This window comes from Dipodomys merriami, unplaced genomic scaffold (genome assembly GCF_024711535.1).
Source record: "Dipodomys merriami isolate MVZ:Mamm:240054 unplaced genomic scaffold, mDipMer1.0.p SCAF_44, whole genome shotgun sequence".
NCBI lineage: Eukaryota > Metazoa > Chordata > Mammalia > Rodentia > Heteromyidae > Dipodomys > Dipodomys merriami.
Window position 1 is genome coordinate 5641269 of NW_027206002.1, and position 15622 is coordinate 5656890.

The following is a 15622-nucleotide window of genomic DNA, read 5'->3' on the forward strand; positions in this document are numbered from 1 at the left end:
GACTTAAAGCTTATATCCATGTGGAAAAACTCTAGCTAAAATAATTTTCAAACCTGTGGTTTTAATTAATAATGATGCACTCTTCTGGCCAATTATTCACGTAAGTCTAAGTTTATTTTAACACAAGAATTGAGAGAACAGGGTCAAGTAAGGTGGCTCATGCTTGTTTCCCCAGCTACTTAGGAGATAGAAATAGGAACGGCATGGTTTGAGGCTAGCCCGGGCAAAAGTTAGCAAGATCCTATCTTAACAAATAAGCCAGGCATGGTGGCATATGCCTGTAATTCCAGCTACTTGGCAGGCTGAGAAGGAGGAGGAGGATGACAGTCTAAGACAAGCCTGGGTGGTGGAGGCAGGGAGATTGTAGTTCAAGCCCAGCTGAAATAAGGAGTTTGGAAGACTCCATCTCTACCAGTGGCTGGGAGCAGTAGCACCTGCCAGTCATCCTCAGCAACACAAGGAAGTGAATCTGAGTCCATGCCAGCCCAGTACGTTACCTTGACAATAACTGGAGGGTAAAAAGGACTGGAGGTGTGGCTCAAGTGGCAAAGCCGCTGCCTAGCAAGTGCCAGGCCCTGAATTAAATCCTACTGCTCCCCACAAAACCAAAACATTTAGTATATTTGCCACATTGTACTGGTCTCGTAAGTGTCTGTCATCGTTTATGCATGCTTTGCTTTATTGTGGGTGCCAATCCTGGGATTTGAACTGGGGGTTAGATTAAACAGTCGTAGTTCACAGTAAATGATTAGAAACATCAGGGTTCATTTTTAGGAATCGGTTGACATGCATGTTTAAGAGTCGGTTGACATACAAATTTAAATAGCCAACATGTTAAAAAAATTCACTTCTGCCTAGGCTTGCTGTTGAAAAAGGCACTTCCTGTCTAGCCTAATTGTTGAAAAATTCACTTCCTGTATACTTTAATGAGATTGACCCTTAGCTATAGGAAATAGACCAGAACTGTAAAATATACTCATCTATGTAAACATGGAAATATAAATGTGTTTATGCTTAGAACATGTATATTGCATGTAGCCTTTCTAAACAGTGACCATCTCTGACAGATTCTTTTTTAATGTTTATAAAATGGTTTCTAAATGGAAGGAGGTTAAAGTATGACAAGATTTTCTTAAATTCATGTGATTTTTCGTTACATGTCCTTGTCTGATTTTCAGTAAAAGTTACTCAGTGTTTATAGATTACAATCCTTAGAAAACCAAATCAGCAAATGCAAATATCTTAATTCCACAAAGTCTGTTAGAAAAGAAAATTCCATTCCTAGTCAACAAAACAGGAATTTAGTCTTCTGGATGAATTTTACAGAAGAAAAAAAAAATAATGATGCTAGTTACTTGAATCAAGAAGAAAAGTGATGACTTGTTACGATTTCCTAAATCTTGCCAGACCTTTGTAATCCAAGACTGATGACTTGTATGGATGGCTGAATAGATAGAGCCCTTGAAAGTAAATAGTGTTCAGCCAGAAACCACACAATTAACTTGGCTAAATGGGAGGTTCTGTCTGTGTCAAGTTAATCCAAAAATGGTTAATTCCCCAGTGAACTCTGGCAAGTGTAGTGAGCCCAGAAGGAAACTTACGCCTGCTCTGTGTGTGCCACCAATCACGATGTTTACTTTTCCATTTACTGGAAATTTTAATCTGCGTATCACCAAAGCAATGCTACTTCTCTCTAATTTATATCAACCAAGTTTCTCTTGGACAAGACCGAGTGGTAGGGTTCAAACTCAGGTCCTGACATTTGCCAGGCAGATTCTCTACCACTTGAGCCACCCCCTAGCACTTTTTGCTGATTTACTTATTTTTCTTACTGGACCTCAAAACTTGTAACAAGTCCAAGTCATAAACTTTGCCCTTGATTTTGTAACATCACACGTGAGTCTGGATAGGAACCCTTGAAGGCCAGAGGTCGTGGGTTTCAGTCTCTCAAAACTAGATCTTTTAGAGAAGCTGCATATCTCTCCTATCAAACAACTACTGACACTGGAACCTGGCTGGTTCGATTATGACACTGCCCTGATAATTGATTGAAAGTCTAGTTGATAGTCAAACAATGGATAGATCGTTTTTTTTTTCCACCTTGAATTTCTGGGACAAACCTAATAGCATTTGGTGCATAGGATCCAGATTGTGTCAGCTGGGAGGGTTTCTAAGCAGATTGAACACTGAAGGGGCTGTGGTGATACTTTTGGATTTAGCTCTGGCATAATTGTTTCTTCATTTCTTTTAAAAATGTAAAACTTCATTGATGTTAGAGAAGTGATGTACAGGGGATTACAATGACATGAATTAGGTAATAAGTACATTTTCTTTCCTACAGTGTCTTCCCTTCCCTCAATCTCTCCCAGTTTTTCCCTCCCATCACCACCCATGAGTTGTATAGTTCACTTTCCTCGGTGTCCAGAGAACTCTGCTGCTGCACTTTTTCCCCTGGAGTTCTGTGGTCTCTCCTCCCTTCCCAAAGATGCACATGTGAATAAACCATACATAAAGAAGAAGAATCATCAAAAATTAGAACTGAAAAAAAAGATCTCTGGTTTCCATATCTTGGAACTCAAGATATATCTCTAAATATACCATTTTACATAACTATAAAGAAGCACATAGGGATTTCGGCCTTGGTCATTCTCTCCCAAGAAAATCCTCTTTTGGTCTCAGCATGCGTGAGGGTCTAGAATCCTGCATCATTTATCTTACCGCACTGCATGTTAGATCCGGTTTGTGCATGTCAGAGAACATGCTTCGTTTGTCTCTCTGAACTTGGCTGGCCTCACTTAACATGATTTGTTCTCATTTCATCCATTTGTTTCCCTGCGAGTGACACGATCTTATTCTTCCTAATGGCTGTGTAAAATCCCATTGTGTGTAGGTCTCACATTTTGGGGGCATCCCCTCAACTATTGCAGGGCAGAGTTGTGCAAGTTTCACTCCTTGTTTACTACTAGAGAAGAGCTTTGCTACTTACACCGCCTTTCATCGATGTTGTTTAAGGTTACTCCTCTCCCCTAATCTAACCTCAAGGCCTTTGATAGACCTCTTAGTGCACGCCCCACTCCCCAAAACATTGAAAAAACGGCTTCCTGGTTTGGGGGGGGGTCCCTTTTCTTCCTGGAGGTGTGGATGTCCCAACCTATCAAGTGAAGAGCTAGGGCAGACTTCGGGAGGGGTCCCTGGTGACCCCCCATAGCAGAGTTTTACAGCAGCCAGCAAGGTGAGAACCTGAGCGGCAGGCAGCCCCCTCTCTTTAGCACTCGAGTTTTTGTATTGCTTTTTTCTCTCTCTCTCTTCATCCTTTGTTTCCCAGCAGTTTCATGGGCTTCCCTCTCCACTCGTTCCTTCCAGATGCCTCAGGAACAGTACCCACACCACCGGAGTGCTGTGGCCAGTGCCGAGGGGCCGCAGGTGTACAAAGTGGGGATTTACGGCTGGCGGAAAAGATGCCTGTACTTCTTTGTCCTGCTCCTCATGATTTTAATCCTGGTGAACTTGGCCATGACCATCTGGATTCTCAAAGTCATGAACTTCACAATTGTAAGTAACACCAGCACCGCCGTGTTTCCTTCCTGCTGGAGGGAAGGGCAAGCGCGAAGCAAGACCAAGACCGTGAAGGAATGTTGATAAGGCTCAATAGTGGGATTCCACAAGCTGTGAGGTGTTCGGATCCCAAAGGATTTCTGTCCAGCTGATCAAGTTCCTGAATGGGTTTTTGGTTGGTTGGTTGTTTTTGGTCAGTTGGTCTCGGGGCTTGAACTCGGCCTGGGCACTGTCCCTGAGCTCTTCAGCTCAAGGCTAACGCTCTACCACTTTGAACCACTTCCCATTTTTTTTTTTATCATTACTTGAAGATAAGAGTCTCCCAGACTTTCCTGCCCAGGCTGGCTTTGAACTGTGGGCTTCAGATCTCAGCCTCAGGAGTAGCTAGATTACAGGCATGAGCCGCCACCCTCTGGTTAATCTCACTGTTTTTGAGGCTGAAGATCCAACTCAGAGGCACTTTGTCATTTGAGATGTTTTGAATGATTTCCTTTCTTTAGATAATGTGTTTTTTGGTGTCCTGTCATTTCCAGTCATTTGAGTAAAGAATACATAAAGAAATGGAATAAATTAAGTTAAAAATTTTTTTTTACCAGTTTTTGTAGCAAGTATAAAAGGTTTCATGAGGCCAGAGCTGACCAACCTGAATGAACTTAGGCTTTGAGCATGTTCTCAGAATTTCAGCTGTCTAGTATGCCTGCCTGTCCATTGCTATGATTCTCTGAATTTAGGGAGGAAAATGTTTCTTGCTACTGCATAGGTGAAATGGAAATGACCAAAATCTAGCTGTGTTTCATTTTGTGGGGATTTGTGTAGATGCATTTTTGGAAGAAAAAAAAATGCTTGCTCTTGATTTAAGGTCACTGTCCCGACTGGACATGTCCTTGTTGGAGTTCATATTAAAAACCCTAGCAATACAAGTATAGGTATTTTTCCCCTGAGGTTCTTTCCTTAGTGATTTCAGTCGAGCTAAGTAATACAACTTTACTAATGAAGAGATAGTGGGCAGAATCCGCTGCCCCAAGAGTCATTTCTTGTCCTGTTGTCCAAAGTTTATATTTAGATGGCCAATAAAAACTCCTATGTATATAAAGAAATAGGGCCCTAACAGAATGAAACATGAGAGTTTGTGTACAAATCCCTGGTAGGATCGTGCATAGTTGTATGAGGTTTGTTTTTCTGCTGTTGAGCTGTGGCTGGTCCTATTTTGTCACCTTTGCTTGAACAATAAGTCCTGTGACTCCCTTTCTCCATCTTTGGGGAGAAGGCCCTCTTCCGTGCTTTTGTAGCTTTTGTTCATGCCGCTCCTGTGACCCCTGCAGGCCGGAAGCCTCGCATGTATTTCCCAGCTGTGCTGAACTTTTAAGAGAAGAACGGAGCTGCATGTTTTGTACGGGTGTGATGATGGCCTCTCTCTCAGAGTAGGGCCCTGATGCCTGGGTTCAATGAAGTCTCTAAACCGAAGTTAGAAATAGTGCTTCAGGCATGTGAGTAGCTCATGTTGTAATACTTGTGTTAAAGTTAGGAAGCGATGTCATCAAAAGTCACCTAATGCTACAGAGTTCTGTCTTGGGGGTAAAAGAGGAATGATTTAAAATGTGTACACACACACTCACGGACGCACGACGCACACACGCGCTTCTGCATTGGAGCATCAACTCTGAAAATGGTGTCCATCAGCTTCCATAGAGCCATGGGAAGGCCAAGGCAATGCAGTCAGTCAACAGTCTCTTTCTGATTTAGACTCAATTAGACCAGTTCTGAAATTGGACAACCTTTATAGTTAGAAGTAAGTATTTGGTAAGGGAAGAGAGGCGTGATCGGATTGTCAGTCAAGAAAACTTGCTGGTGAAGACGCAACGGGGTGAAGCAAAGTGTGGGCTAAAGATCCTTCCTCCCAAGTCACAGGACACACCATGGCCAGAGAGGAACCTGCCTGTTCTGTGATGTTCTTAATTAGAACTTTCAAAATTTACATGTTAGAAGCAGAACGCTGGTGGTTCACAGCTGTAATTCTAGCTGCTCAGGGTTCTGAGACCTGAGGATCATGGTTCAAAAGCCAGCTCGGGCAGGAAAGTATCTGAGATTCTTATTTCCAGCTAGCCAACAGAAGGCTGGAAGTGGAGGTGTGGATAAAGTAGTAGAGCACTTGCCTTGAGTGAAAAGCTAAGGGATAGCTCCCAGGCCCTGTTCAAGTCTGGGTGCCAGAACAAAAAAAGGAAAAATGAGAACATACATATTTGGAATGCCCCTTCACAGTGTACATGTGTGAGCTTGAGGGAGCAGTGTGATGTTAAGGTAATAGCCTGTATGAAATCAACTATTCCCCGTAATGTAGTAAATTGATTGCCCAACTGGAGAGTCCAACTTTACCGAACCAAGTACTTAACGGGGGGGGGGGGGGGTGGGGGGTAAGAATCCCATCCTGATTAGCCATAATTGGTGCTTTAGCACACTAACACCTTCGCGCCACTAAAACTGCAGCTTGAGGAAATTGGTCTTGCCCTGCAAGTTAAAAGCATATTTTCCCATCCATCACAGCACAAGACGTATTCTCTCAGAATTATATTCCTACTTCGCAAATACTAACTTACAGACCATGAAGATCTTTGCAAGGAAATCAAAAAGCCTGAGGGTTTAAACCCGTGGTCTGTTGGAGACCCTGAGCTGGGAAGGCGGAGGAAATCATGGCGGCAGCAGGTCAGCGTTTTATGCTGATGCTGGAAACTTGGAGTATGTAGAGAGCGGGGATCTAGAAGAGTGTACACAGTCATCCCTCACTACATCGTCGTTCATGTACCACCGCTTCCCTGTATTGCGGGTTTTAAAAGTGTGTGTGTGTGTGTGTATGTATGTATGTGTGTATATGTGTGTGTGTGTGTATTCTAGCTGATGCCCTCTAATCTAGTGAACCTAGAGAGGAATGTCTGAAGATGTTTTGGGGGGACTTGGAAATACACCCAGCATTAAATATTTGGAATTTGACTTTGTGATCACACTTGAATTCAGTGCCACCCTCCCCAAGACCACAGGCTATTAGAACCCATCCAAACTAGCTGTGTGGATGGACAAGCATTAGGAAGTATTCCTTGTTTCAGAGGTAAATCACAAGACTTGGCAGAAAGGCACCAGTCCTGAGGCTTGAACTGAGGGCCTAGGCACTGCCCCTGATGTGTTGTGCTCAAAGCTAGCGCTCCAGCTGTTGAGCCACATCTCCACTTTGAGCTTTTTTAGTGGTTAATGGGAAATGAAAATGGCTCATTTTCATTTCCCCCTCCATGGAAGAGAGAATATGTGTGCTTTGCTTATATTTTGAACAGCAACCTACCTTAGTTTCTCAAATCTGTGCGGCATGAGAAAGCTAGCATTGCTATGTCCTCTGCTGGTCGAAGTGCATGACAACTGTAAAACAATAGGCACCAGTGGCTCACACCTGTAATCCTAGCTATTCAGGAGGCTGAGATCCGAAGATCACAGTTCGAAACCACGGTTCAAAAGTCTGTGAGACTCTTACCTCCAGTGACTCACCAGAGAACCTGAAGCGGCACTGTGGCTCAAAGTGGTAGGGTGTGAGCCTTGAGCGAAAAGAGCTCAGGGACAGCTTCCAGGCTCTGAGTACAAAATAGAAACGTGGGGAGTCATTCCCTCGGGCCCTTCCTCCCATTTTGTGGATGACTAAGAGGAGGGAGAGCAGGAGGTGGCTCAGCTTTGGTGCTGCAGCTGCCCTGGGAACTTCTCTAGCGCAAGGATGATGCTGCTCGTAGTCTCAGCCCTGTCCTGACATGCAGTAGGGGTTCTGTGTGTGTCTTAATTCCAAATTACCTTTTTGCCCACCAGTCACATGGGCTGGTGGATGTTAAGCACTTACACTATCAGTGCTTGGTGCATAGTACGTCCGCAAATTACCTGTAACTGTATGACATCAGTCTCCTGACTTCCTTATCTGTCTGCGTTGACTAGAATGATAAAATCAAAATCATGCTTGTCTGTGATCATGTAAGACACGAGTGTTGATTTGTTGAATAGACATTTGCCCAGAACTTCCTTTATCTTTGTCCCGTAGCCCCGGGAGGCAGGTGCCCGTGGGATCTGCGTTTCGAGGATAAGGCAGAGCCCCTGAGAAGCGCACTGGCTTTCCAAGGTCACACAGTGAGCGGGAGCTGAGATTGGCTTTCGCCAGAAGTCCGGCTCTCGAGTCCTTGCTCCTCATCAGCACACAGGGCTGCCCATTTTCCAAGGGCTATTTTTCATGAAGACAAATTGAATTTGTTCAGTGCGATGTCTCCGGCATGATTTATTTACCCTCCAGGAAGATAAAGATCCACTGAGGGTCAGAGGAAGGCATCCTAATACTTGTAGATTGGACACATTGTAAAATAGTAGAAGCCAGAGAGAAGGGCCGGTGTGGGCCATAACTCAGGACCCCAGCTCGCCATCCATTCGGGAAAGGACCAAGGAATAGCGACCCAGTCAAAGTAACGCAGGCAGAGGGGAGTGGGGTTACTCGTGCAGGGGGTGGAGGAAGGGGCATCATGGGGCTGGAAGACACTGGCTAGAGCTTCGGTGAGCCTCCAGCAAGAGGACTCCAAGCCTTCGGGAATGAAAGCCTTCCTTGGTTCTGGCCTCCCTCTGGAGGCCCTGGGGGCAAAGGCCACCAGTCTCACCTTGGAAGGCTCATCTGCAGGCCAGCTTCCCTGTGTATTTGCTGCCGGCTTGCACCTTCAGCCTTCGGGTGCCTTTGACCTTCCCTTCCTGTCCCAATCTCTGGTTCCCCGGGGAGGGGAGGGGGGGTCGGGGAGGATTGCCAGGCCAACCCATGTGACACCCAAGCGGGTCACAGCCTCACCGCCCCTGTGCAGAGCTCTGGGGTGCAGAACACGAGGGTGTGGTCACCGTTTCCTTGCCAGGTGAGATGTCACCTGAAATTCCTCTCTACGTTTGTTTTTGTTGTTGTTATTTTGTTGTTATTGTTGGGGCTTGAACTCAGGACCTAGGCACTGTGCCTTAGTCTGTTCATTCAAGACTAGCACTCTACTATTTGAACCATAGTTCCACGTGTGGCCCTTTGGTGGTTACTTGGGAGGGAAGAGTCTCTGACCTGGGAGGGAAGGGAAGGAGGTTCAAATCAAGATCCTCACATCTCAGCCTCCAGAGTAGCTAGGATTACAGGTGCCCATTGCTAGCTACATTTGATCTTCTGTCCCTGTTTCTCTTTCTGTGAGTTTTTGCCTCTTCTTCCTCCAAGCTTGAGCCTAGGCCTACTTCCATCACAACTGCTTGGTTGTCATCTGGGAAGGCGCGGGCGAGGTATATTTCTCGTCCTCTCTGTCTCTCCCATCAAGCTGGAAGAAATCCATCTTAGTCTCTGTCCAGGCCTCTGAGCGCCATGCTCCGCACAGAGGAAATACTGAGGGCATGTTTACAGAATAAATGAACAGGGCAAAGTTATGAATAGGCAGTCACTTTAAATTAAAATGTATCAAGATGGGTTAATAGTGCTTTCTATGGCTTTTAAAACGAGGCATTAGTTGATTTATTAGAGTAGACAGATCACAAATAAGATGAGTGCTTGGGTTTGATGATGGAGAGGGATTTTTTTTTTAATACAGACACTCCCTCCCATGTATCCACTACCTGCAACATTTTAATTACGTGAGAGGGGAAGGGCAATAATGGAGTGTGAAGGCAGAGGCTTCCTCCTAGTGATTGCTCAGCAAGTGTGAGGAAGTGATTTCATTGGCTCACACCTTACAATTACTGAAGACGGATTTCCACTTCTCCTGGGGCCATGGAAACATGGCCTCCGTCCCGCAAATCTCGGCCATCTGTCCCCTTGCTGTCATTCTTGTGATCACCTCTTCACTCATTACCCAAATTCATCCATCTGCCAGATTGCCAAAAGAAAAAAAAATGTTATTTTTACAAGCACCATGGACATTTTCGTGTAATTTTAATGATAGGCATGAGCTACCAGCACCCACCTCAGCTACCATACGACATTGTTCTTTAACAAGTCGAAAACCTAATTTTGTATTGTTACTGGGGCTTGACTTTGGGGCCTGAGCACTATCTCTGAGCTTTATTTTCTGTAGGCTACTGTTCTGCCATCTGAGCCACAGCTCCACTTCTAGCCTTTTGGTGGATAATTGGAGATAAGAGTTTCAAAGACTCTTCTGGCTTTGAAACATAGTCCTCAGCTCTGAGCCTCCTGAGTACCTAGGATTACAGGTGTGAGCTACCATAACCCAGCATCTTACCACCACCCCCAAAAAAAAGCTCTTCCACTTGAATAGCTAACTCCTAATTTACTAAGAAGTATAATCTTTTGCACCTTGTAACATTACATATATCCTAAGAATTATCAAAGAAGTGTGTCAGGGAAATCTAGCAGGTACTAGAAACCTCCTCAAAAGGACTCAAATGGTGAATGAGGCCTTTGAAGTGAGAGCAGAGAATGCAGCCCGCTGGTAGGCTGGGGCAGGGGGGTTAAGGTGCCTGGGAAGCCGGGCCAGGAAGGTCTGGCTGGGGCGAGCTGGGCCTGGGCCTTGGGTGGGTGGGAAGGCAGGAAGAAACGAGAGATGTGGGGTTGCCACTGTAAAGTCCAGTGGGAGGAAACAGTACTCAGAGAGGTCAGCCTGAGAAATTCGAGTTCCAATTAGAAACAAATTACTGTGCATCTTCATCCTGTTATTTTTGCTAATGCCATGACCTGTGCTGCTCATTAGAGTTGTTTTACACACACACACATTCACTCACTCACTCCCCAATTATAGTTTTGTGGTGCTAGCATTGAAAAAAATTAGAAACTCTTCATGCCTCACACATGGCTGATTTCTACATGTCACTCTCTGTACCCAGGTGGTTGTGTTACAGTGAACTCTGAATAACCACAAAGAGCAGAGTTGGAGGTAGTAGGGAGCACATGTCATGGTCGGAGTACTTTTTGTAAGTAGGGGTTACTGGGATTTGAATTTGGCGCCCTGTACTTACTCAACTTCCCCCCCTCTTAGGGCTAGTGCTCTACCACTTGAGCCACATCTCCACTTCTGGTTTTTTGCTGGTTGTTTGGAGGCCACTGGAGCTGGCTTTGAATAGTGATCCTCAGATCTCAGCCTCCTGAGTAGCTGGGATTACAGGCGTGAGCCACAGGCTCTGTCTCCTCTTACAGAGGCACTAAACAATGGTAGGAGAGGAGTTGCAGATCTGCATGGGTGTGGTACTGCTGAAAATTTGGGGTTCAATCCTTCCCAGTAAACATGTTCTTTCAAATGATACCCCAAAAAATAACTATGAGGAGATTTTCTTCCATTAGGTTTGCTGGAGACCCATGTGTAGGATTTCTAGGCGCAGGCTGGTCTGAAAATATACAAATGCCCCTGTCCGTTTAGGAATTCCAATGAAATAGCATTAAAATGGCAGATTCTCCATCATGCTGGCCCCCTTGAAAGTAAGTGGTCCACAGCCACCTGTGGGCAGAGCAGATACCAAATATTTCCATCATCCCAGAAAGCTCTTTCTTTATGGTAGAACTGTCTAGAATGCCCCAGGCTCCCTCTTTGAGCCTCCATGATGAGGGTGGGGCTTTGCTAACTGTGTACAGGAAGGGTTTCTCCACTGAAGCAGAATTGATGCTGTGATTTCCCATGATTCCCTGAAGCTTAAAGAATAATTTTTATGCCTGGAATTGTGGCTCACATCTGTCATCCTAGCTATTCAGGAGACTGAGATCTGGAGGATCTCATTTTGAGGACAGCCTGGACAACAAAGTTTGCCAGATATTGTCTCCAGTTAACCAGTGAAAAGCAAGACTGGAAGTGTGGCTCAAGTGGTAGAGCATTTGCCTATCCCAACCCATACACACAAAAAGGTCCTGAGTCCAGACCAAAACAAGGGCGCCTGAGAAGTGTCACTTTCCTGAAATGCACTAATTCCCACCATCTCCTTCACGCCTGCATACAAGCACAGATAACTATTTGATCCCGGCTGACACTGTGGCTCCCGTGAAGTTGACTGAGAAATTGTCTTCTCTTTGTGTTTCTGGGGAAACCTTATCGATTCTCTTCCCTCTTATTGGACAAATTGTATTTTGAACTTGAGAGAGGTGAGGAGGCCTCGAAGTCAGAAGACTTAATCACTTCAGAGCAAATCCTCTTAGCCCAGATTTCTTGGCTCATTCTTTAGGTTGGACTCTGAACATCCAGTTACTCTGGAGTTGTGTTGCCAACTGACCAATTCCTCTTGTGCATAAGAAGGAGCAGCTTTAGAGAAGACAGGTGTGGGCTCAAACCTCTTCTCTGCTAGACGCTGGCAAAGCAGCTTACTTTTCTTTGAGTCTTGTGTTGCTCCTTGTAATCATGGCATTCATAACACCTACATTCGGGAGTCATTATAAAGAAATAGGCTGCACACCAGTGGCTCAGGCCTATCCTACAGGAAGCTGAGCTCTAAGAATAGTAGTTCAAAGCCAGCCTGGGCAGAAAAATCCTACAAATGGGTCTCCAGCAAACTGGTGACTCTTGTCACCAGATAACCACCAAAAAGCTGAAAGGGGAGCTGTAGCTCAAGTGGTAGAGCGCTAGACTTGAGTGAAAAAGCTAAGAGACAATGCTCAGGCACTAATTTCAAGCCCCACAACTGACAACAACAACAACAAAATCAGAAATAACCAGAAAGGAGAGCAGACTAGACACTCAGTGCTAAGTATTAATATTGGAGAATAGCATTGACATACTAAAATGTAGCCTAGAATCATGAGCATACTTTTTTTTTTTTTTTTTTAGTGATACTTGGATTTGAACCTAGGGCCTTACGTTTTTATCAGGAAGGCATTCTACTGCCTGAATGCCATCATAAGTTCACTCCTGAAATGACTTAATGGAGTCTTTAAAAAAAAAATCCTTGAGTCTTGCTGAAGATCACCTTGGCTGTAATAATTAAAACCACTCAGATATTTTATAGGTACATATTGTTGCTGATTCCACTGATTCGTTGCTCTGGACAAGACTGGCCTAGAAAGAAGCAAACAGATTATTGATAGTGAGGTGCTCTCTGAAACACATGGAGGTAAGGGTGAGGTTCGCAGTAGTTCACTCTGGCTTGAGTCTGCGTGTAGTGTCTCTGGAAGAATGAGACGCAGAAATAGCCATGTTGCTTTAGGAAACTTCAGAGGTCCCGATGGAAAAGAAAAAGGCATGGAGCAGTTAGCCACTCAGTGTAGGAGAGCGCCCCCTAAGCTATGGTCAACGAAGTAACAGCACCGCACTTGGGTCCTGCTCTGGCCCTGGTCATTTCGTGATGGCCACTCATTCCTAATGGCTTGTTTCTGATTTGGATGTCATGATGCTCACTCTGATGCTTTGAAAATAACTTCCCCTCCCCCTTGTAAGTGCTTGGCCCAGTAGCTGGTCTGCTCAAAGACACGATGCCTTATCCCTGAATGAAGATCGGGAGCCCAAATATTCTACTCAGACGGTGTCCACACAGTAACTGCTAATCTCATGGCCATAGCCTCTGAGAGGACCACCCTGGAAAACTTGTTCGAGAAAGGGGAGTGATTTAGGGAAACACACTCCATTTGGGTTTTGTTCTTGACGTTTCCCAACCATTTAAAAGGACTGTAGATGGGCTCCAGAATCTAATCAGAGAATTCAGCTATCTATTAATTGCCATTTCTGATTACTTGCTTTTAATTAAGGGGTACTCTTGAGAAAATCAAGGACAGCCTAACCTCAAAATATGGTTGGTTTTACATCTTGGATAATTGACTGTAATTTCTGTCTTTAGAACTTCCCCTAAATTGTTTGTTTCTCCAGAGGGTTCTAAAAACCATTTTTTTAAACCTCTTTTTCTTTTAATGGGTGAACAGGGTTTTCTGATAAGGGCTCATGTGTCTTAGTGTTCTCAACAAAATTAAAGCTTAATTAATTAGTCAAAAACTTAGATACGTTGGTGAAATTTTTTACAAGCATAATTAATTTCAGTTAATTGCACAAATGGGTTTCCCACATAACCTAGCTGACTGCTGACCCCTAAACACCAGATTTCAAGGGATCAAGGTTTCTTGTCTTCCTTCGGTCATGCCAAATCCTAAGATTCTTTTTAGAATTTTAAACCACACAGAATTCTTTAAAAGTATTACTCTTCCCTTTGCGTTATGACTTTTGTCACTGGCACGAGCTAAGATTGCCTTCACCACCCTGTGTTTCATGTTCTGAAGGTTCCAGAAAAAAAAAAAAAGTTGACTGGCTTCATTTTTTTTTTGGTTTTTATGGAAGTCAGGGAAATGAGTAATACCATTGGGGTCTGTTTTTATTAGTTCACTGCTTCTTATGTTACCCAGCCCTTTCCATTCTATTTGAATGGCAGTTCAAGTTACATTGATCAGCTCAATGTCAAAGAGAATAGCTATTATCTTTACATCTCCTGGTGATTTCCAGGATGTCGGCTCCTGAGGAGAAGAAAGAGGAACCTTATCACAAATGGAATCAGATACCTATGCTATATAAGCCTGTGCCTTTGCAGGCCTCTTGTGGAAAGCCATGTTTAATCCCAAAGAATGACTCCCTGAACGCACACCTGCACTGGCATGTGATTGGCGATCCAACCTTTTTATTCATTTTCTATTTTCCTAATGCGTCTTTGATTTTAGATGGAACCCGGTGAATTCTCCATTTCCCCTATGTCCATGGGAGGAGATCACATCCCCCAAAGGAGCCAGGCGCTTCTTTCGCAGGGCATCTAGAATAGCTTGCCACTTGGTCGGCAGTCTTGAATGGGGTCTGTGCTCATGGCTGGAATCTCAGTGATGGCCAGGGAATATGTTCATGAGCATTGGCTTGAGCCCGGATCTGAGCCCCCAGGCCTGAGATCCACAGCCTGTGGGCTATGTAGGATGAAAATGAATTTTATCCCAAGAGCAAAAGGAGGGACAATCAGGATGGCAGTGGCCAGAGGCCCATTGGAGACCATGGCTAGGCTGGGGTTTAGGACCATGGAAGGCTGGGGGAAGCGCTCGACTTTCCCGAGACTCTTTGCCTTGTGGTGGCCAGCGGCGGTGAACTGTGCCAGCTACAAAATGTTCTCCCTGCTTATATTTCCTCCAAGGTTCATTAACGCCCAGTATTAGAGAACCGATTCAAAAGGAACATGGTTTTGGCGCCTAGCTTATGATTAGCTCCCGGGCTACACATACTTTGAAATGCATAGTGAAATCCGTGGACTATTTAGAGAAAATGTGGCACTTTGCAAAATTGGCTTTGGAGGCGATGGCTTGTAGTTGCAGGCTAAAGTGGTGACGAGATGAACTGGAGGGGAAGGGAAGGCCAAACACCAAAAAAACAAAAAACAAACCCCCAAACCCAAACCTCTGCTCCCTTTCTAGGCTGCATTTACCACTAGCAGTTCAGAAAGGAGAAATCTAGTATGTGTCTGACTTTCAAAGGCTCTGTGAAGGTTCATTACCTTTTCTTTTTTTTTTTTAGACTTGGATATAGACCATAGGAAGGTCATTTTCCCCTATGTGTCTGAAGTCAGCCTTCCTCCCATTGGGGGGTTTTTGTTCATTTCCAAGGATAAGAAATGGAGACTGGCTATTGTTAGTGACAGGACAGTGCTTCAAGAATAATGAGAGTCCCTCCTCCTTTTCCCTAAAGATTGGGAAAGCCAAGGTCCAGGGTGACTTGGTATCTTTTTTCTGAGCAACTCTCATTACCATTTTCTCTCCAGCATTGGGTAGAGTCGCATGGCGGTGAGTTATGATCTGGGACTTGATGAGCAGCTGTGTGACCTTGGGAATTCTTCTTGTCCTCTCTGGCACCCTAATCACGTGGCATCTTGCAACAGCACCCAGAACCCAGGGGTAGCACAGATGGCTTGGGCTGCAAATCTTGCACGTGCCTGCCACAAGGGGCTGGGGTCAGGATGGCTGCTTCCATCCACCAAAGTGCCAGCGTCAGAGCAGTAATAGCAGCACCTCGGGAGTAGTAAGAACACCCCTGTCGAAATGGGTAAGGGAAGTTCATGGACCTGGAGCTACTCAGAAGAATTGAGGCGTGGATGATGTCTGTTT

At 44.8% G+C, this 15622-nt stretch overlaps 1 protein-coding gene across 9 annotated transcripts in view; it reads left to right on the forward strand.

Annotated features, from left to right (window-relative positions):
• Sgcd (sarcoglycan delta) overlaps positions 1-15622 on the forward strand; it is a 913825-nt gene that overhangs the window by 673282 nt on the left and 224921 nt on the right. For all 9 annotated transcript variants that reach the window (XM_069993889.1, XM_069993890.1, XM_069993888.1 and 6 more), the window contains one exon: positions 3364-3552. In XM_069993889.1, coding sequence (XP_069849990.1) covers positions 3364-3552 — 189 coding nt within the window. The remainder of the gene's footprint in view (positions 1-3363; positions 3553-15622) is intronic.